The 24,089-nt window shown below is 42.4% G+C and overlaps 1 protein-coding gene across 1 annotated transcript in view; it reads right to left on the bottom strand.

Annotated features, from left to right (window-relative positions):
* The window catches only part of SORCS3 (sortilin related VPS10 domain containing receptor 3), a 2,496,310-nt gene that overhangs the window by 338,243 nt on the left and 2,133,978 nt on the right, over positions 1 to 24,089 (bottom strand). The window contains exons 15-16 of the mRNA XM_085603452.1: positions 17,176 to 17,293; positions 15,550 to 15,683 (exon numbers count right to left, since the gene is read on the bottom strand). Of these exons, the coding sequence (XP_085459578.1) occupies positions 15,550 to 15,683; positions 17,176 to 17,293 (252 nt within the window). The remainder of the gene's footprint in view (positions 1 to 15,549; positions 15,684 to 17,175; positions 17,294 to 24,089) is intronic.

A 24,089-nucleotide genomic window follows, 5' to 3' on the forward strand; every position in this document is an offset into this window, starting at 1 on the left:
TGTGTTGTGTATAATACAAAGGTTATTTTTATATAATACCTTGTGTGGAGTTTCCTTTGTGGTGGGCCTTGGGTGTTGTTGCTGGGTGCGCGCGCAAACGCTTTACACATCGCCTCAGGGATAAGCCTGTCTGCTCGTGCCAAGCTACCAAGGGGGTGAGCAGGGGTTATCTTTGGCGTGTAACTTCCTTGCCCTGACTAGAGTGGTGGTTTCTGCCTGACTTTGGCGCAAGCCTTAGCCAACCAGAAATCCCATTTCTAACATTGGTGGCAGCGGTGGGATTTGGACTTGCGTTTGCGCTGTACCGCAGCGGCAACTGGCCGCACTACAAAACTCTGCATTTAGATAAATCACATGGTATAGGGATTATTGTTTTAAAATTGTTTTTAATTGTCATTTCTTTGGAAATGTGGTTTTGTGCACTGTGAGTTAGGTGTCCCTAGCTCGGGAGGGTAGATCATCCCCCTTAGTGCATTGTGTTTCTGGATTCACCAGAGGGTGGGATCCAGTGGTGGCAGCGTAATAGTGTCCTGTACATTTGTCCCCCGCCCTGCGCCCAGAGTTGGTACCTGTGTCACGTGGTGGTCAGGTTGAGGAATCAGGGGTGGTAGAAACTGCCTTACCAGTCCGAGGGGAGGGTTGTGTGTGGATGAGTGGTGAGTGGCACTAGGCAAGTGAGTGTGAGTTCTCTGGGTTAGAGAGCTTGCTGAATCTTTTTGTGAATTGTGTACTCCTGTTAAACTCAGACCCCTAGGTTCCCTGTGTGATCTTTTCTCTAGAACGTCTGCCAGAATGGAGCCTGCTTTTGATCTCAGTGATCTAGTTTATTACAGTATGCAGGAGTTGGAAAGGTTCTGTAGAGAAAGAAACATAGGGGTGAGAGAGTCAGACACGGTGTACGAATTGAGGAACTACATGATTGGATGGCAGGCAGATGAATGGAAACGTGAGCGCAGTGAGGAAGAAAGGGCCCGGGCCTCACACCTGGAGGGTGGTGGGTCTGTGGGGAGCCCTGAAGACTCAGAAGAAGATGGCAGTACCTGGACGCCAGTAGAGAGTGAGGACCCCGTAGGTAGGGAGTCCCTTGCTGGGTCCAGCGTAGAAGATAGCGCCTCACCCCTTTCCCTGTCCCCTGAGCGCAGTGGTAGTTTTCTGGATTCCCCAGTGAGGGTGGAGTCCAGGGGGGGGCAGCAATATAAAGTGCAGTATAGAGAGTCCCAGTCCCAGTTCCCCGAGTGTGGTACCTTGTTCCCGAGAGGAGGAATGTAGGTTGAAGTTCAGGGGCAGTAAGAAGCTGTCTCACCAGTCTTGGGAGGAGGCTGTGGAGGAATGTCATGATGCCCTGGTGGACTGGTTGGTGTTTAACCCAGAGCAGGATTTGGATGGAGTACTAAATATGATTATCAAGGAGCAGATGCTCAGTAGTTGTTCTCCAGGGTTGCGCCAACACCTGTTGAGGTATAACTCTTTTTGTCCATTTGAACTTGCAGAGGAAGCAGACCGCTGGGAAAGGACCAGAGGTTCTCTAGTGTCATTAGTGAGTGATTCCAACAATAGTGGGTCAGAGATCCTCCAGCCCAGCGTGGTGGAGGAGGCTCAGTGTAGCCCAGCTAGGTCCCAGGATAGCGAGGAGGGTGTAGGGGCTCGCTGCCTGGCTCAGTGGAGCAGGAGTGAGGGGGTGACCGAGGGTCCCCAGACGCCCGAAACCCTGCCTCAGGACTTGGATGGTTTCATGAGGGAACACCAAGTTGGGGACCTAGGCTGTCCTGTTAGTCCACTTGAGGAAGATCTCTTAGTGAGTGGAGGACCTGGGGCACCTGTAACCAGGGCTCCTGTGGTTCTGGAGTCTGGCGGTACCGCTCCGGTAGGGAGGGTACAGGAGTCCAGCGTGAGTGATTGGGGGATGAGTTCCCCAGTGGAAGAGCCGGTGGGTCAGGGACTTCCCAGTTGGGCTAGGTTCCCGTGTAGTGACCAGGGTGACACCACTTCTGTTCTGGGGGATCTCCGCGCACTGTCAGGTGGACAGGGGACGGGAGATCAGCGCCAGACAGACAGCCGCTCGACATACGTGTCATTTGATAGCCTCAGGGGGATGGAGTGGAGATCCCCAGAAGTCCTGGAGTGCCAGGCAATTATTCCACCAAAGGTTCTAGGCCGGAGGTTGGAAGGCCAGGTTCGGGATCAGCCTGACCTGAAGGGTGGGACGTCTGTAATCAGCGTCCCGACCAGTTCTTCTTCCAGAGGTACCGCCCCAGTTGGTAGGGAGCAGGGTTCTGGAAGGGGGTGCAGAGGGTGGGAGAGCCCACCTCTGCCCCCGGTACAACCTGAGGGGTTAAACCCTGGGTTGGAATGGCGTTCTAGGTGTACCCCTCGCCAGAGGAGGAGGAACCCTAGGAGAAGAGGTAGGGGGAGGAGAGCCTTCCCCGAGACTCCTGGTCCGCCTGAGGGTGTAGACCCTAGGCTGGAGAACCAGTGGCAGTCTAGTCCTGTCTTTCAGAGAGGAAGAGTGGAGAATGGCCGCTATGTGCCAGGGGTTACTACCCCCCACTCTGTGGTTAGGCAAAAACCAGTGGCACCTGGGTGGCCTAGGGCCTGGTCTTGGCCGTGGACAGCTTGGGAGTACCAGTGGGATAGCCCAGTTGGTCCAGACAGTGGTGTTAGAAAGAATTCCATGGGTTCACCGTGGCGTAGAACCGGAGGGTGTCCCTGCAGTTGCGGGCCCGCGTCCGTGTTCTATCGTCCCAAGCAGGGAAGTCCATCACGGTGGTGATTGGGCTGCCCTGCGTTTTGGCTGGAAGGGGGTTGTGTTGGACTTGGCCCTTCTGGCAGGTTCACCCCTGAACTTTTTTGATTTTTACTGGTGACTTGGTGTGGTGATTGTTTGGTTTCTGCGCACTTTCCCTGTGTCCCAGGGTAAAGTGCGTGCGTGCTCTGAGTGCATGTGGTGAGATAGGCCTGCCCTCCCATAGGAATGCATGGGGAATGTATGTGTCCCTAGTAGTTCCTGATGCGTGGGGTGTGCAGGCCCGAGTTTGGTATGTGCGGACTCGTGGGAGTGAATGCTGCGCGATGATGTGTGCGGCGTGTATGTACCTAGTGTGGAAGTGCCACTTCTAGAAGTGGGCACTTCTGTGTGCAGTGTGTCTGTCGCGTGATTGGCTGGTCATGTCATGTGACGGGCTAGGGATTCCCCAGTGTCAGGATGAGTCACCCAGTGGTGAATGGGGAGATCAGCAGCTAGATGGGTGGGAGGAGTCCACCTGGGTCCTGAATAGGACAGGGTTTTCCAAACACAATGCTGGCCCCGCCCCCTGTGGTGCGACTGACGACCCTAGCCCTTCCAGTGAATAGAGTGAGGGGCTGAGCACATCAAGGGTGCTCCCCAACCAGCTGCGACTGGTTTTCCCCCTCACCCTGAACCCAGAACAAAGGGTTTGCCTGTATAAAAATGGGGCTGTGTCCCCACAGAAACTGTTCTCTTCCAGGATCCACTTGAGGGGGGCCTGCTGCTGCTGGGCGCCAGGAGAGACCGCCACTGGGGACAGCCTCCCTGTTGGAGGGCCCTGTGAGCTGGCCCCTGGGCCCAGTCTTTGCCCCCCCTGCTCTTTGCAGACTTTTTGGTTGCTGACCTTTACTTGTAGCGCCTGGGAGCGCTTTTTGAGGCTTTATAGCGCTGGGCGCGCTGTGTGGCTTGATAGCGCTGTGAGCGCTTTGATTGTACCTGCGGGTGCCCACCCCGCTTATTTGGTTAGCCTTACGGCGGGTGCCCACCCCGCCGTACATCGCATCATTGAGGGAGCCTACCCCTCGTTGCCGCTGAGAACGTCACCGCCGCGGCCCTTCGGCCGAACCGGAAGTCAGGCGGCCCGTGTTGGGACGTGGGCGGGACGTGGCAGAAAGCAGGAAGCGGACGGGAGCCTACCCCGCGCTCCTGCACTGAAGTCGGAAGTCTGCTGACTGACGCGGGGCTCCCGTGAGATCGAGGGAAGCCCCGCGCCGAGAAAAGGAACCCGCCGAGAGAAGGTGCGGGCGGGAGCCTACCCCGTGCTCCCGCGATCCAGGAGAAGCCAGCCGAGTCCAGCGGAGCTCCCCGGAGTGAGGAGAGCCCCGCACTGAAGGAACCACCCGGAAGAAGCCGCGCAATCCGGTAAGTGGTGTTGGGAGCGTTCCTGAGTCCCAGAGGGGGACTCCAACGTAGCGCAGCCACAGGATAGTTGGGGGTGTGTCGGGGGCACGCTTCTCGGTGTCCGCCCCCCCTTAGCGAAATCCGAGCCCGGCAAGCGCCGTGCTCGGTCCTCCTCTCCGCTGCCCCGCCTGCCAGTGGGCAGTGGCAGCCGTGCTGGAAGAGGCATCGTCCTAGAGTCCAAAGGGACTCCAACAACCGGGGGCATCTTGTGTCTGAGCCCGTGTGGCTCCAACGGTGGGGGCCATTGTCGCTACGGGGGCATGTTGTGAAAGAGTCCCCCGTGTGGGACTCCAACGAAGGTTTGAGCGCGAGGCGCTCCAACGGTGGGGGCCATTGTCGCTACGGGGGCATGTTGTGAAAGAGTCCCCCGTGTGGGACTCCAACGAAGGGGGCAGCGCTTGTCTTTTGAGCGCGAGGCGCTCCAACGAAGGCCCACATTGCTTGGATGCTCTAAACGTTTCTGGGGGCATTATTTTTCTTTGCAGAGCCCAGGGAGGCTCCAGGACATGCCATATTTGTTCTAAAGGCCCAGAGGTGCCCAGGCCCCAGTCCCTACAGCTGCCCAGCACTTAGTGGGCAGCTGCCACGTTTAGGTTGTGCCTTGTGCGCCTGGCTTGCGCAGCCTGCATAGTCGCTCCCTGGTATCGCTGTATCTTGGGTATTTCTGCATCCTGAGAGGCCAGTTGGCCTGCGGACAGTTATCTTGTGTTGTGCCCTCCCCTAGGGCACTTGGTGATTTTCATACATGTACTTTTTGCGCCTGCACAATGCCTTCATGATATTTTCTGTCCTGAATTGTGTTTACACCTCTAAATGTATTTTATGCATCCTGTGTTTATGTGCTTAGACCCCTACAGGTAGAGTGATACTTAGGTGGTTGTTTTTCCCCTAGTACAGGTGGTACTAGTGAGGTCCTAGTTCCCTGCGTGGTATTCCTAAAGGTGGTTAGGGTTGCGTAGGTGGTACGTTCTGATACCAGTAGTTACTGGTTGTGTGCTACATGTTCTATTTTTAGTGCTACAGTGATTGTGTGCTATGTTCTCAAATATTATTCCTACGTTCTAAGTGCTATTCCTACAAAGTGCTAATTCCTGACAGTGGTCCATGTGGCCCTGTCCCCTGTATATATAATCCCTTGTAAATTCTGCCCGTGCCTGTTGGCACATTGTAAAGTGTGTGTTTTTATCTAATGTGTTGTGTATAATACAAAGGTTATTTTTATATAATACCTTGTGTGGAGTTTCCTTTGTGGTGGGCCTTGGGTGTTGTTGCTGGGTGCGCGCGCAAACGCTTTACACATCGCCTCAGGGATAAGCCTGTCTGCTCGTGCCAAGCTACCAAGGGGGTGAGCAGGGGTTATCTTTGGCGTGTAACTTCCTTGCCCTGACTAGAGTGGTGGTTTCTGCCTGACTTTGGCGCAAGCCTTAGCCAACCAGAAATCCCATTTCTAACAGTGTGCCAACGTGGCACCAACAAATATTGGTATCATTGTCATTAAGAAGTCAAATGTATCTTGTGAAACGTAGGTGCACCTACTTGGTTTCTGACACTCAGTTGTGCTCAGTATGTGTGGGATGACCTGACTGAATATTTGAGAGAAGTGAACTCAAATATTAAGGACATTAATGTCAAGACAGCAAAAGATCCTGCTAATGTTTGTAGATATTTTTGCCACAGGTTTCAATCTATGCTGTCTTTCATCTGCAACTAAAGAAATCCTCCTCTTGGCGAAGTGACTGATTTCTTTTGGTGAAAAGAGTACCAAGCAAGAGGTGCTCCTCATGTTCACATGCTGTTAGAGATAACAGAATTACCCACATTTGGTCCAGTGATCAGTCTGTCCTGTCTTTTATAGAACAGTATGTGACTTGCGCCATCCCAAAAGGCAGTGATGAAAAGGGCTTGAGAAAGCATGTTCTACGCGAGATGCCAATTTGGATTCCCTCGACCTGTCATTTCTCAAGGAAAAGTGAACAGCTGCAGTCAGACTGACACAGAAAATACTGAAAAACACAAGCAATCTGAGAGAACAGTGGCTTCCAAGTTTAATGACTACAACCCTCTGATTCTGAAGATGTGGATCAACAATTTGTTGCCGACAACTCCATCGCTTTTGCTTGGTATGTTACTTTATATATATATAAAATCAAAAAAGACAGCGATGAAGCAGGTTGTGGATGGAGATTTCTGCAGAAAAGACTCTCACCAAGAAATTGTACAGCTTCAGCTTGAAAATGCTTTCCCATAGGGAAATGGGTTCCTATGAGTGCTGTGACCATTTGAACTTGGACAGTCTATTCTCGAAGTCAAGGGAAATTGTTTGGGTAAGTTTAGGAAATTTAGTACCTAGCAGGGGTCACCCTGCAAAGTACAGACATTGTGAAATCACATATGTTGGATACACACTATCCAAGAAGGGTCAACATCTACTACTTCAACACTACACAGACAGAAGCAATGTAACAGAAATCATAGAAGGAAAATATGCAGAAGTTGGATGTAATGGTTGTTTGGTGAAACATGTTTAAGGAAATTTAATTAACCACAGAAAACTGAGTTGGGAAACTCCAGACAGAAGAGAATGTTGTTTATTTGGCACTCCTACAATTCTTCAAGGTTTTGGGTGCTCAATCAGATCTATTTGGAAACAATGACTGCTATGAAGATTGTTTCAACGCTGTAAAAGACAGCATTCAATGTTCAGTCTTCCCATACCCCTTGCAAATGTTGAAAGATGAGATTGGACAGAAAGAAACTATTGCTACTGTGATTGCTCAGCAGAGTGCACAAAGCAGCCAAAGTTCTGGACCACTGAGTCAAGATCCCCTTGGATAGCCAGTTATTCAAAGTGAAGCAGCAATAGCTATGAATGAGGAAAAGCCGATGCAACAAGCAAGAGAGGAAAGTGTTGATTTCAAACATTTTGTGGCACAACTAAATGACAAGCAGAGAAATTCATATTGCAGTGAAAGATAAAATAGAGCATTGTTTGTATTCTGCATGATAGGAAAGAATGTGAATGCTCTTCATTTAAGCTAATACTACTATATATCAGTGGTAAAGCTGGCACAGGTAAAAGTTTTTTAATAAAAATTCTTACTACTTACCCACAGAGGACAACACAATCAAATGTATTGTGTGTAGTAACAGCACCAACTGGATTAGCTGCACAGAATATTAAAGGAATTACTCTTCAATGACTACTTATGCTACCTGTTGAACATGACAAATTGCAATACCAAAGGTTATCCAGTGAAGCTTGTCATGAGGTGTCAAAGGTGTTCAAGAAAGGGAAGCTTTTGCTCATCGATGAGGTAAGTCTGGTCTCCACCTTAATGCTTTCCTTTATTCACTTGGAAATGCAACTGATTTTAAGAACAGAGTACGACATGCTGTTTCGAGAAAAGCACTTATTGTCTTTGGTGACCTACTGCAACTAACCCCCGTGAAAGGACAGCCTGTTATCAAGACACTTGTCAACATTTGGCTAAACTTTGAATACATAGAACCACTGAGGAATATGCATCAAGCATCTGACATGGAATACGGAAATATTCTGAAGGACATTAGAGTAGGAGTTCTGACAAAGGAGGGGAAAGGTACCATACAAAGTTGAATTATAAACAAACTTTTCTCCTCTAAGAACACAGCAGCACAGCTAAAGTTCAAGTTAATTTAAGAAGGCAAATCTGTAGTCTGTTTAAGAGTGCTCAAATTTTAATGAAGAATTAATGAAACTGGAGAAAGAAGAAATGTTTGAACTCACAGCTATTGACAAAATGGATCACCAGGGAGTGACAATACTTCTAAGTGGAAAACTGCAACAAAATTGGATCCATTGGAGAAATCTGTATCTAGGACTGCTGCAAAACTGAGTACTTTTGAAGCATCCTTAACATGTTGAGGAAGGATTAATAACTGATGTGATGGGTAAAGTGTTTGATTTCATTAATTTTCCAAATAGGGATGAGGTTGAATACTTAACCATAAAATTTGATCAGATTGATGGTGTGAAACAGTTTGGCTGATGTATTATACATTTTTTGCTTGTAAAAGATTATATGTCCGGAGGCAGCACTTTCCACTTTCTCTAGCATATGCTGTAACTATTCATAAATCAGAAGGTTTAAGTGTAGATGCAGCTTTTTTCAATATTGGAAGTACTGTATTCAAAGAAGGTATGTCATATGTAGCATTGTCCTGAGTTAGAACATTGTCCGGTTTGTTTTTGGTTGATTTTAATGAAAAGAAAGTTAGTGCTCATGCATGTCGTTTCAGAGAGTACAATTGGTTAAGAAGTGTATATGCTCCTCATTAGGACAGTATTCTATTTATGAGAAACTGAAAATCTGTCCTAAGGAAGCTTAAAAATTAATAAATGGATGTTCCTCAAAGTAAGCCAAAGAAAGATAAGGAAGGTGGTGTACCTGTATCAAATTGGCAATAAGGCTGAACTGGCAATCCCTTACCTTTTTTTTAATGTATATAACATATCTTTTTATTCGGTTTTTTATAATGCTGTACGTAAACCCATTATTTATGAATGTTCTTTTAAACAATTGCTACTATAACCTTCTTTTAAATTTGTATGTAAGTCATGTTGCAAATCGTTTTAAGTAACTGTGCAATAAATAAATGTATTCATTCAGTCAGGTGGTGTTAACAAGGAAAAACTGGAGAATGAGGGAGATATTGTAGGCTTCCAGTTGAAAAATAGTAATGTGTCAACTGCTATGTTAAAGTTGTTCTCAAAGTACTTTTCCATTTCCCACATCTTATAAATGCAATTCAACATAAAGCAGAGCACAGATTTTTCTCCTAACTGTGTCATTGGCTGGAATGTTTACATAGTTGTAGGAATATAGTACATTCTGCTTCAAGCATTTGATATCTAGTACACATATGTAGTGGATCTATAGTATGTTACTGTCAGCACTCAACAAGATGCATATGGATGCATTATGGTCATCCTTGGAGTTTTGGAACACGAAGAAGAACATTTTGATTTCTTATTTTAACATGGAGCCATTACTGTGAAGATTGTTCTTTTACATCTACCAATCAAATTAATTCTGAACAATTTCTCTATTTAACATTAACGGATTCAAAAACTCTGCCTTTTGACAGACTGATCAAACAGACTAGCCAAAATATGCCCTGCTCAAATTGTAGATCAGATTGTATGTCTACATTAGAGTTACAGAGAAGTTAGAAACACAATTGTATTAATGATACAAAGATGAAAAGCAGATGGATCTAAAATGGAAACTGAAATTACAAACTTTAATGCAGGACAAATTTGAATTTCTGGAATAACATACACTCCAGTGACTGTCATCTCTTATGATGGACTTCATATGACTTTAGGGCACTACTCTGTGTATGTGAATGGATGCAATGCAATGACAGCAAGCTCACATTGAAACAAAAACTTTCTTTCACACTTCCAAATTCATACCTCTTCTTTCTTCAACCAAAGTTCTAAGGAGGATTACTGGCTAAAACGTGGTATACTGTGTTTGTTCTTCATGGATCATCAGTGTTTAAGACATAATTTGGCCAACCAGGGGTGTTATGTCTTCAAAACAGACTCCAACATTCAAATGTGTATTTTGAGTAATGGACTACTTGCAAATATCATAACATTTTTTTTCTGTTATGTTTCTTTAAATTAGTTCAGTAGGTATAGCTAAAATAGTGTATTAATTATTTTCCAGTGAGTGCAAGGCATAGAGTCACTTGTTTATGGTGCCATACAATTCAGTTCTGTTTTTTTCCTACAATCTGGATGATTGTTTTTTCCCACTGTTCAAGGATAAAGCTTTGTGTAGTACATCATTTATGATGTATAAGTATGGAAGCTGAGAACAGTAAAAAAATAGAAAATGAAATGCTTAAATTAAATGTATAAGTTGTTTACCATGTTACAGCTGTGTAATGCTTTATTATGAAGATATCTAACAAAAAACAAGAGCCACCCGTATGTCCTTGCGAACTGGGTATTGCTATTCAAGCAGAAACAGTGTTCAAAAGGAACTCGTTTAATATAATTAGTCAAATTAATACACAGGAAAAGACATCCCACATAAAACAATAATTTTACAGTACCCACTTCAGCCAAAGTGGGTAGACAGTATTGTAAAAGTAAGAAAATGTATAGTTTGCTGGGGATCTCCCTTTGTAGTTTGACAACTACAAAGGGAGAGCCCCAGCAAACTAGAAAAAGTTTCTAGGAATAAATGATTTTATCAGATATCCAAAGGGCTTCCATGAAATTCCAATAACCAATTGCTTCCTTCTTTATTAGCACCACAAATATTGTACTGTTTTGGTTATGGTCACTTCACTGGGGTCACAAAGTTAAGTCCAAATATAAAATGTATATAGTGTGAATACCCATCAGAATTTATTTATATATTTTTTTACTTTTATAATACTGTCTGTGCAAAATAAATAACACTCACTTCGGCTGAAGTGGGTACAGCAAAAGTATTGTTGTATGTGGGCTGTCTTCTCCTGAGGCATATGCTTTGTGATACAGCCATGCAGACACTTATTCTTACAGTTATCCACCCAGGATACACTCATACATACGCTGGGACACCCAGGCATACACTAATGCAGTCACTGACACACTCAGGCACTCACTCATACATACACTCAGACAACCCAAGACACACTCATACATATACTGACACAAGTAAGCACACATTGATGCATTTACTGACTAACTCAGACATTCACTTGTACATACACTCAAACACCGGAGGAAACACTCATACATTTACTGACACAGCAAGGAGAGACAATGATGGATTCACTGACTCAGTCAGATACCCCAAAACACACTCATACATACACTACCCACCAAAGCACACACTGATGTGGTAGTAGTAAAATACTTTATTTCGATTGAATTTACAATCATAAAAAGTTCATTTGAAGCATTACAACATTATAAAAATTAAAATCAGTTTGCCCACTGACTGCTTAAAAAGGGAGGCAATTTACATAAAAACACTGACACTCTAAGAACAACAATAATAGCGCAAATAATCAGTAAAAATTCAGTTTGGTAATGGCTGTTGAGGGAAGCAGACATTTAGGAGTAAACACTAACACTCTATATACAGGAATAATAACCGAATAAGCGGTAAAATCCTAAGAAACATTTGCCGATAGTTGAAAATGAATTTTCAAGCAGGCTTTAAGAAAGCAGGCTACAGTTTTGGCTACATACGGGGTATCTAGATTTTGAAGTGCCAGAAGAGCCGGTCTGCATCTTCTCAGCCCTATATGTCGAAGCAGAGGAACCAGCCAACGTTTCCGCGGGGACTTATAGAAACCGCAGAAAAAGGTTACATGCAAAGTTGACTGGCGAGTAAGACCGTCACAGGGACAGTTTGGTAGTTCCCGTGACCAGTCTAAGGGCACAGGCAATGAAACAAGACGATAAAATAGATCAAACCGAAATCTGGTTAAAACATATCTCTCATAATTTGACAGAAAAAATGACAGATAAAATTGAATGCCATGAGGAAATTGGACCATCGTTAAATGAACGTTTGATTTTTTCACAAGTTCAGAACACAAACGAAGATCACTCAAGTGGTCAGCACATAGCTTTTTCAAAGATTTTCTAGATATGTCCACTAAGGATTCGGGATCAGTAAAATATGCAGAGTGATTCAAATCTGACAAAAATCTCGATACATATAGCAGCCAGGGAATCTTTTTCCAGTAGGACAAAGTGAGACAGTCAGATATTAGTGACCTAGTTAGATGACATTGCTCCTGGGTCCATATACGGTGCCAAAGTAGAATCGGTTGGTAGCTAATGATATCAGTCAGATACTCCCGACCGAGTTCCACATGGGTGCCGAAGGTAGGAGCACTACGAGGGAGGGCTAGTATATATTTCAGAAAGGAGTTTTCTGTAATTTGTAGGTCGTCAGCAGGCACATAGCCCCAGACTCCTGCACCGTATGTTGCCACACTCATACACTTGGCTTGGTAAATCTGCAAGAGCACAGTAGGAGCGGGCTTACCCAATTTCCTGGAAAACGAGGTCAGTGCAGATGTTGTACGTTGAAACTGCAGTTTTTTACTAGATATAGCAGGTTTCCAGGACAGGTGATTGTCAATAAGGATACCTAGATAAGGATAGGTGGTGGCAGTTTCTAATCTGGTCTTCTCGATAAAGAGAGATTTACATTTTTGGGCTCTTTTCCCGATGTTCATAACAAAAGTCTTAGATTTATTGACTTTAAGACCAAGAGAAGACATAAATTCACAGTATTTATCTAGTTGGATCTGGAGTTGATTAGGTGTCCTAGCTAAGATGACTGAATCATCTGCATACAATAATGCAGGAATAGGGCGGGAGCTTATGCAGGGTAGATCTTTGCTGTCAACCAACATCGCTTGCTCCAGTCCGTTAGTATAGATGTTAAATAGGAATGGAGCAAGGACGCATCCCTGCCTTACACCTTTTTCAATATTGAAGGATTCCGTAAGCTCCCCTTTAATACCATATCTCACGCGTGCTTTTGCATCCGAGTATAGCTCTCGGAGAAAATTCAGCAGTGCAGGATCTATGCCCAGATTTTTCAAAATCGCCCAAAGCTTGGAGTGGATTACGCAATCGAATGCGGAACTCAAATCCACGTAGACTAGATGAAGTTTACCACCTTTGGCCCCTACATATTTACCTATAAGCAAGGTCAGATTTAAGGCCTGTTCCACAGTGCCCAGGCCCTCCTGGAACCCAAACTGTAGATCAGTTAAGATCTTATTCTCTGTGGCCCAGTCCCTTAAACGCTCCAGAATTAATCTGCCAGCTACCTTGCCTAGGGAATCCAAAAGGGAGATGGGCCTGTAACAGGCTGGATTGTCCCGATCTCCCTTTTTGAAAATGGGCAGAAGCACAGAGGTGGACCAAGAGTCAAAAAGGCCGAACTGGGTAACTGCAGACATGACCTGTGTGACAATTGGAGACCAAAGATCTATGTTGCTCACAAATATGTCTAAGGGGACCCCGTCTGGACCGGGCGCCTTACCGGTCTTTGAGGCGGTCAGTGCTGTGATTATCTCCTCTAGATCGAAATAGAGATCGATGGGAAAGATGTTATTACTAGTAGGAGCTTCCGCCTCTGGTCTGGGGGCCTCAGTTATCACGGGGTTATCCGCGAAGATCTGCGAATAGTGAGCTACCCATTTGTCAGCAGGTACTGCCACGTCTAGATGCTCTATCGCAGTTTCATCAACTAGGAAAGGGGCCTTGACTGTTCTCCAAAACATGATAGAGTCCTTGGTTAAAGTACTCTGATGTAATTGGGCCCAGAGGTTATTTTTTATTTCCTGTTTGCGTGATTGCTGTGCCATCTTATAATTTTTCCTCAAAGAGGCAATTTGGGGCTTGACCCTAATCTTTTTTTGTAGAGCGTTTTTCAATGCACGCTGCGCTTTGCGGCAGCGGGAATCGAACCACCCTCTTGAATCCTTATCATTGGCAAGAGTCTTATAGGAACAAGTGAGCTCTTGTCTGATGGCTTCTAATATTTTGGTGAAGCTAGAAAGGATCAGCTTGGGGGAGGAAGACGGCTCCAAACACTGATAGATCAGAGGAAGGGTTTTTTGAATAATCTTGCTAGTGATCTCTATGGGATTGATCGTCGACCACTTGACAGTATAACCATTGATTTTGTTCATCTCCAGAGAATGCTGCGCTAGGAGACTTGTTTTTGGGCAGGCTGAAGGTGGTATATTTAATGCTAAGGTTATGCTATTTGGATAGTGGTCACTTGAAGGATCAGTGCCAGTTGAAAATTGCTTCAATCGGTTTTTTAAGGATTGAGAGCATAAGATAAAATCAATGGTAGTGGAGGCACCTTTACCATGAAAAGTCGGCTTAAACTCTACAGCGGGACACGCTAGGATGTTGGCGAATTCAAGTTCTAATGCAAAAATACAGGTATTTAATGCTTGACCCACAGCGTTATGGGTGAAGTGGGCCAAGGGGGCATCGTGCTCGTCTGAAAGCCCACAGATACCTTTGTCATATTTGTTACACAGATACACATTGTAGTCCCCACCCCACACAAGATGACAATTTAACTCTTGACTCATAGCTTTTTGATCTTGTAAATACAAAGCAATTTCCGACAAAGATTTTACACAGTCGCTAGGTGAGGAGTTATTATACATATTGATGAGATAATAACTAGAGTTATTGTCTGGAACTATTTTAAGGATTTGGAAAATTGGCGAGACTAACTGAACTTCCATGATAGTAAAAGGAATTAAATTCGAAACACTGATGTGATCACTGACACACTCAGATACTTAATAATACATACACTCGCACACCTTGGGATTCACTTATACATACACTAACACACCCAAACACATAGTAATGCATTCACTGACACACTCACTGATACATGCACTCAGATATCCCAGGACAAAGTCATACATATACTGATGCAGCCAAGCAAACAAAATGCATTTAGTGACACACTCAGGCACTGACTCATCCATACACTTAGACACCCTGGGACATACTCATATATATACTCACACACCCAAGCACACACTGATACATTCACTGACACACTCAGCCACTCCGTCATACATACACTTAGACTCCCCAACACACAAGAAATACAATGTAGAATTTAAAAACAATTCGAAAATCACTGAAAAAAACAGTGGTTGCATGGATGTAATAGTTAGGCTCAGTTTTTACTCATACAAAACATAGAAATTCCGCAGTTATATTTAACTGAGTTAACTATAAATTACGCCCCTGTAATACACTGCTGCTGACCTCACATGTTAAATCACTCATTACATGGTCAGTGACATCACTGATGACATCTCAAATGACATCACTGATGACATCATCCTGTGAGTGTAAGTGTTTCATTAACCTTTGTGAGACTTATGCGAGGTCATAAGCAGTGTAAGTTATAGTTAGTTCAGGTAATTATGACAGCTGAATGTCTATGGTTTTCTACAAGTGAAATCTGAGTCTAACTATAACCTCGTAACCTTTGTTTTTTTCAGAGAATTTTGAAGGCTTTTTAAATGTTATTTTCTAACTATAACGTTCCTGTAACCTTTGTTTTTTCCAATGAATATATATATATCATCTTCTGTGGGCTACTTAGAGGGTTAGAATTTGGAGTCTCACAATTGAATAAACATATTCATTTTAACCAATGTATGTGTCCCTTTTAATGTAACATAAAAGCTTTCTTGCAAGGACAAAAAATTGTAAAAGTATCGAATGTAGCAGGAGCATGGAAAAAACATTGTCTGATATTGTTTCAAAAATAAAATAGATGGGGTGATGTACTCACCATTCAAAATCCCAGTCAGAGCAGAGGCAGGGCTCTGATATAATGTACCTGGAGTAGTCTCTTCCTAGTGAACATTGGACTCCTGGTCTGCGCTTCCTGTACGTTTTCCTTTCTCCCATAACACAGAGCTCCCCCTTTAAGGAAACAGCACAAAACTGTAGATTAAACCTGTGCAATTAAATTACATATCCTTCCTCGCTATATTGCATCATTCCATTTATACACAAGGTCATATTTTTTTCTTGCACTTAGTTTAGTTATCTACAAAATCATTATAAAAAAAACTGATGGAAAAGATGTATATACAAATAATATAAAGCTAGAATTTCCTAGACACTCTGACTCCTTACTTTACAAGCAAATTAATTTTCTTTCTGGAATTTAAAACTGCCTAAATTCATTGGATGATAAATATTTGTAACCCAAGCATTGAAGGATTTATGAACATTGTTAATTAGATTTAGATTCCCACTAGCTTTCACATCATGCCATGTTTCCTGTTAGCAATGCTCTCTAAAATGACCACTTTCTCAAAATATTTGCAAGACAATTTCCAATATTTTTAACATCCGCTTTGAAATGTATGCTTTGGCTTTATTTAAGTTTCCTCTTGCTCCTGTTGTCGTGAGGTAACTGCGTCAGAAATCTAGTCACGTTTACATCTAGTTTGAGTGAGTATTTTTTAATTGTAGAAAATGTTCTAACTACACTATTAGAAAGCAGCAATAGACACACCTGTTATAAGGCGATTTCCACATGCATATAGTGAGCAACTGTGCATGTGACCCTATGCATAACTGTACACAGTATACAATTTATAGTCTATAGTTACAGTAAAATTCGCTTTTTCTGACCTGCAACAGTGAATTTGTACTTTTAAATAAAAAAACATTTGCCCATATAAGATAAACTGACACATGCAAAAGACTTGTGATTGAACCCATTTGTCTGAGGACATTTCTGACTTTTCATGAATTCTCATCTTTTCAACTGCGGCAGATTAGCAGGAGAACCCACTTCGCTATCCATTTACACAATGGAAATGTATAGATGTCTAACGAATAATTCTGCATGTGGAATTATAACACTAAAATACACTTGAATTATTTAACCTTTTTTTATTTATTCATGGGGAAACTATTTTCCCTTTAGACAACCCCTTTCCCCTACACTGCCGAGTGTTCTCTGATCATTGCGCCCCCTAAAATGTACTTGGTCCTGCTCTTGACCCCCTCCCCCGCCAGAGAGCCCCCGTACAGAAATTTACAACCAGATATACTTTTGCACTCTAACTTACTCCAGACACAACAATGCCCAAATCCAGGTTCTGTCTGTGGCTAACCAACAAAATCGGTTTTTGCCTATTATCTGACATCTCCCTCCAATGTTCCCACTATGAACAACCCTCTGTTCTCAGAATGCAACAGTCGTGAATTTATTACCGAATCATGATTTGAGCTAAAAAAAAAAAGCCCCTTAAACATACTGACCGTACTGGTCAACAGACAGACACCAACTATACTCGCCATCACTGTACTTAATAGAATTCTTTCCACTCATAAGTGGCTGCAAAATATGATGTTTACAAAAACCCAAAGGATACATATAAACAGATGAATGTACTACCTGGTTGTGCAGATGCCAAGTCTGGAAATCATTTTCATTGCATCTTCTCCCAAAGATGGATTTGTAGTCCACTTTCACGAGCTGCCACTCTGAACGGAGGCTAAAGTGCCCAAAAACTCTAGGTATTGAAAAAGAGAGCAGGAGTCAATTATTATCCACTAAAATGTTGGCATATAGGCCTGTTAAATAAAGGTGGAAAAGGGAATTAGGTAGTATAATTAGCTGACACATCGATCAAAAAAAGCAATGGCTATTGACACACATGCACTGCTTGAATTTTACATTTCTGCACCACAATAACAGGCTTGCCTATTGAGATCAGGAACAATTATCACAGGTGGCACTATAACAACAGCGTGCAGTGGTTGATTATTACCTCCACAATAACAACAGGTCTAATCTTCGAGCTATGTCTTCAAAGCCTCTACTTTTCAGCAGGCTGTATGTCAGCCATCCCTGATGGTCTTCAGACTTCACATGAAGCCTTTCAGCTCTCTACTGAGACGAGCAAACCTCTCTTTCCACCTTTATGCCAATGTCAGACAACCTCTATTTAAAGTCTCATCTCCAGAAGACATTGCACTAGCAGGCACATGCATCAAGGTAGGATTTTGCGCGTCCTTAATTGCAATTATTAAGGACTCGCAATTACGGACTCGCAAAAGCCTATGCATGTAGGAATCGCTATAAAAATAGCGATTCCTACACATTCCTTATTTGCGAGTCGCAAATTGCGAGTCGCAAATAAGGAATGGCTTCCCATTCATTCCTATGGGCCTACAGGCCCAAAGGAATCAATGGGAAATTGCATGCGCAAGTGGTTCTTGCATTGCACTTAAGGAATCGCAAATTGCGATTCCTTAAATGCAATCACAATTTGAAAAATCGCAATTAATTACGATTTTTTAAAGTGCGTGGGGCAAGTTGTTTCATGCATCGCAAAAGCTAATTTTGCAATCGCAAACTGCCGATTTTTGCGATTCGCACCATTTGCGATCGCAAAAAGCTTTGTTGCATGTGCCTGTAGATCACAAAGTCATGGACGTCACTACACCTCTTAAAATGAAGCCCCATAAAATGGAATTATTTATACTCTCCCCTCTTTATAGTGGCATTCCTTCCAAGCCTGGCTAGATGCCTCTAAAATGCTTGACTGCAAGCCCTTCATTATAGAAAACGTCATATCTGTATACTTCATCCTGGATAAGGGCCTGACCCTAGCTGCACACACATATTCCCTATCCAAAAAACTACTTAGAGGAATCAATTCAATTATACCTGCAGAGAACCTTGCAACAGTGATACAAGATCTTTCAAGATTGTAATATGGGAATTCTCTACTGTTTGGGATTCATATAATCCACCTGGAGAACTAATAACAGCGTTCAGTACAGAAGCTAAACTAGTTTCAGGCACCCACAGAAGTGCTTACACCAATCTAATCTTGCCATCTCCAAAATTGTTCACTGTTGAACCTGGAAGCACATTCCAACATTCTTTTTTTGTCAATAAAATCGTTTAAAGTGAATAGACAAAACGCTTGTCACAAAAATTAACCGTATTGAGAGCACTACTATTTCCTTTAGACTTTAAATACCTCTCTTCAAAACTAATCCGAAACAGTATATCTGAGCTCCATCGGTCCTATTATCAGTACCAACCCTTCATTTGTCGCCATCAAACAAGAACTGAGTCTCACTTTTCCAGCGTGTTTCAACCTTGACTGAAGTTTAACATAAAATGATCTCGGCTTTAGTACCCACACCTTCCAATGATCCAACCTCCACTACCCGAGAACTGTTTGTTCTCTTTTTCCAAAACATACATAACATAATTAGTTGAAGAATCGCAACTTTGCTCATTCTTAGGAATATGTGTAAATTGTGCCACTTGTAATATTAATTTGAATTATGTTTTAAACCTATTCGTGCTGATATTGCTTACCATTGTGTTTAACTTCTGCTATTATTATTATTTTATGTATCTTACATATTTTACCAATGCCTGTAAATATGTCACTTGTGTTAACATTTCGTTTTGATATAAGGTGTTCAGCTGTCATTGGGTCTCGTTGACGCTAAACAAATTTGTAAATAAACAAATAAATAAATGTCAACTTTTGATGCTTTTTAAATTCTAGACCTGAATCTGGCAGTCTGCTTTGATGTGAGTATTCAATGTCAGTAGAAAAAGAGCATTGTCAATGTCAACGGTGGGATGTTTTTTAAACCATAATTTGGTTAGATTTCTTTTTTTGTATTATAATTCTTTATTAACATTTTGCAAAAGATTACATTTTGAAAACAATAGAATCGTCCGCATGTTTACAATGGCCGGATGAACAATTTAATGAGAAATGTGTGCGACATGTGCCTCTTAAGGGCTGAGAAAAACATATATCAGTTTGGCTAGATTTCTAACCTTCTTTGAGGCGTGTCACTCTAATATTTCTGCATCTGTTCCAGTGGACAGAGTTCTGCTCATCTGGCTTAGGAAGTTATAGGAAGTCCCGGATGACCTGCCCTGCACATGCTTTAGCATCTAGACACAGAGGGATAGCCACAAATGCCCTGTTCTAACTCTGCGCTCTGTTATCTAATGTGAAGATGCGTATGCAAGTAGTCTACAGTTTCGCTCTGCAGTAGGCCTCAGTTTGCATAATGGGACTAGGGTGCTCTTGTGCAGGGGATTTTGTCTTGGGCCTGGCAAGTATTATTTTTAATATGAGCCAAAATGGTCAATTTAGATTAGCAGAACACCAGGTTAGTAGAGGAGCCAATCTTAAAACACATGATGAAATATACTAAACGTCAGTCAGTGGTAATGCATAGTCTTTCCAGGGCCTTGTGGTCTTAAAGCAGATGCACTGTACCTCTCATTTGATTTATTTAATTGAATTAATGAGGGTCTTATAAGGCACTAACATATTACCACATGGCCACCTTGCACAACTCAGACTCAGGCAGTGCAGATCAAGCATGTGCCTTCCATTAGAGGTACACTGGACCAGATTCATCTCTTTGGGCTCTTTCCTATAGACGTCAATTCAACAAAATGCCAGGGGTAGCAGAAGCATCATCACAGACTCTTTGACTCATATGCCATCATAGGAAGTGACATCATAGGACTTTTTACCCTAAATGTTCACAGCACTAGAAGTCATATGACCTTAACACTGATACTTGAAATTGTTGACGTTACATAATAAGTGCAGGATTAATATCACAACACAGTTCTATTTTGAATACCACCTATATTAGGGTGATCACATGACAGCAGAACATTACTAATTCCTATGTATGACATGAACAATTAGGTGCTCCTCTGAAGAGGATATAGTGCCACAAAACACAGAGGTACATTGTGTACCTCGATTATTTATACTTCAAAACATCACAATTTGATAAGTCCCCTTAAGTACACTGCAGTGAGAAAAGCAAGAGCTGACTCTTTTATTCAAACAAATCATTTTTCATGTATTCACAAAAATAAAACATGGCAGCAACATCTTTAAAAATGTATTTGCTTTTTGTTTTTTTTTAAATTGAATTAGAAAAGTGGGCTTTGCTATGACTTATTTATTTTATACAACTTAATGGTAGAGACTGATCCCAATGGAAGCTGCAGAATGTAAACAGTGAACATCAAGACACATTTTGCCTTCTAGTATTGTAGTGACCCTGATGAGCTTTGAAATTGATGGGACATAACACTTGCCCACAATATAAACAACAAGCAAGGAAGCGATTCTAACATCTTCTAATGTGGGTTCAGGGGGGCTCTACTCTCAGTAAACTTTCAATTGATGCCATATTGTACATTTTAAAGGACATTTCTCACACAAATTTGCTAAAAAGGCAAAGGCTGTGAAAGGGCACTCATTATACATTTAATCTATTCCTGTTGTACTAAGCCAAGGAAACCTGATGCCCCATTTAGTTTCTTCAAAATGTGCAATGGATATCTCCAAATGTCAAAAAGTACCACCATACTGCCAGGGTCAGCATTTTGTGGTAGGTGCCCTTTAGGCAAACAATTACATACATTATGCCAGTACCAGATTTTTTGCCATAGGTAAAATCCATATACAATGGGTGCCCCTAGTGTCAAAAATCTCTTTTAGTGTGTTGGGGTGTGATGGTTGTTCCCCTCATGTCTGCCATGGCTGTCCTTCCTTATGACCAAAGAACTAGCAACAATGTGTCAACACCAGCATTTTATAATATGTTTCCACAGTGAATTCTGTACAACCTCTTTTAATCAATCATTTAATGCTTCGTATGATTTTTCTCTTGTGTGCGTCCCTGTGTAGAGTGCAATGTCTTCTGTTTAACTGTGTCAAAGCTGCAAAAATGTGTCGGAGGTTGATCCCCACCGCTTGACTCTGGTCGCCATTAACTATTAAAACCCCAACGGTTTTATTCATCCATTTCTTTTATATAAAATAAATCCCTTTTATTCCACGCTTTCCTGAGATGCGCATTATTACACGGAAGGGAGGAATTTTTAATTTGGATCCCATGAAGAAGGGTTCATGATCCGAAATGCATTGGGCAAGGAAGGCAACATTTCGGAACAGGAGAATTTTCTTTATGAATTTCGAAAATTTTAATATTTTCAAAAATTGAAAGTTTCCAATGTGACTATGATGGAGCAACATTGGTAAATGATAAATTTCAATAATAAACATTGATTGTTGAACATAAAACTCACGGGATTTATTTTATATAAAAAACGAGATGAGTAAAACCGTTGGGGTTTTAATAGTTAAGTTAGACCAGAACCAAAAGGTGGGGATCTACCACCGACACATTTTTTGCAACACCAGCATTTTGCCATGGGTGCCCCTGCGCAAGAATTACCTTGAGTATGCCAGCATATATCCATGTATGACCCTATTCTAGGAATTACTTCTAGTATTTTAGCGCTACTGTTTTTCCATATGCTTGTACTTTTATGACATTGATAGTCATTTTTCTCAGGTACTTGTCAAGCTAATTATTGCCACCAGTATGCCAGTCCCAGTATGCTTAAAGAGGTGTCTCCATAAGACAAGAATTACCTTTAGTGTTAGGGCCAATAGGAGACTCAGAAGCATAATACCACATTCTCACTTGTTCTCACTTACATTCATTCATTCACTCTCATTTACTCTCATACTATCACCCTCGTTTGCATTAATTCATATCTCATTCAATTGTACTCTTTGTCATTCATTTTCACTTATTTTCACTAACTCTCATTCAGTTACACTCATTCATTGTCTCTCACTCATTCTCACAGCAGACTCCCTCCTACTCATTCATTCTCACTCTGGCTCTCTTGCAGTCATTCTCTCGATCATGCTCATTTATTGACAATCAATCGAACTTATTCTCACTACCTGCCACTCACTATCTTTCATGCAAACACTCATGCTCACCCAAAGAGACATACGCTCCCACATACGGACGCTCACTCTTTAACACACTGTCACTTGCACACACATACATAATACAAATTTAAAAGTATTTTATTTTACTTCAGCTGCCAACAAAGGTCCACTTTTAGTTCTTAGTGCTTCATTTTTGTACAGTATAGTTTAATAAAACATGAGCAGAAAACAAGAAGGGTGATCCCTGACACCTACATGGGTAAGCCACCCCTCTGTTCTTGGCACTAATTTGGCCACCTCTGAGCCAAGGTGTCCTGCTAGGTATTACAGCTGCAACCCCATATGAACTCTAAATAGCATCCATGCTCTTTCCCATGTGGCTAGTGTGAGAAAGCATCTCTTTTAATGCAATTTTCCCCATTTCTTTTAGACTGAGGCTGCTTGTTTTTTTGTCTGAGCACTGGGACACTACTAACTAGGCTCCAGTGCATGAGCTCTGACCACTAAAACATTTGCAAATTGTCTAAAAACCCTCATTGGCATTAGGCAGCAAACACAATTCTTCTTAGGGTGAAGTTACACGCAACCCTAAATTAACCTGTTCTCAACTCTTGGGTAGCTTTGCACAGAGCAGAGAGACTCAGAGGTAATGTGTAAAGTATTTGTGCAACACTTCAAACAGTAACACAGTGAAAACGCACCACAAAAGGAGCCCACAAAATATTTAGAACAATAGGGTACTTTTTATTAAATAAAAAAAGACCAAAATGACAAAAATCCACTTGGTAGAGCTTATATTCAGTTTTAAAGATTTTCAAAAAATAGCACCAATAGGCATCAAGCACCAAATGCGGATATCTGGCCGTGCCAGGACAAAGTCAAAAGTTCAGGCCAACCGCGAAGGAGAGTGAGATGGTACAGGGACTCAGGCACATTGAACAGAGTACCTTAAATCCTGGTTTGGTGATGCGCAACTCAGCGGGGGCTCCCCTCTATAGTGTCTATGGCACTAAGTATTCACTGATCTATGGATTGATTGTCTGGAAGAGTCATTTGCAGTACTACATACTTATCTTATTAATCGTTTAATCTTTTATGAGCTGTGTGGACCATATCTGATTTTAATTGCTTAAGGTTAGAGACAGCAGTTAGCTGGATGTTTGCATTAGGATGTATAATACCATTTTACTTTATTTTGTTTCTTTCTTTTTCCCTTTGAAGTGCCCCAATCTGTTGTGATAGTTCCAGCCCCATCCTACCATGATTGCTCAACTATTAAGACGAGGAACAGAAAGTCAGTCGATGTGGCTGTTGGTTTAACAGTAGCTAAAAAAAACTCGAGTCAGCTGTGGAAAATTGTGGGATGACCAGAATTGACAACTTATTGGAAGAAGTAGAAGAAATCTTAAATCATACTGTCTTTGGAGTCTGACCGGATGGGCGTCTTTGCGGTTTGCAACATGCAGTCCTTATTATTCCTGTAAGAACTCCAAGGGCTTCAAGTGCAATACACTGGAGAAAATTATTAATGGTACAGTTC

Source organism: Triturus cristatus, chromosome 1_2, assembly GCF_964204655.1.
Source record: "Triturus cristatus chromosome 1_2, aTriCri1.1, whole genome shotgun sequence".
NCBI classification, from domain to species: domain Eukaryota; kingdom Metazoa; phylum Chordata; class Amphibia; order Caudata; family Salamandridae; genus Triturus; species Triturus cristatus.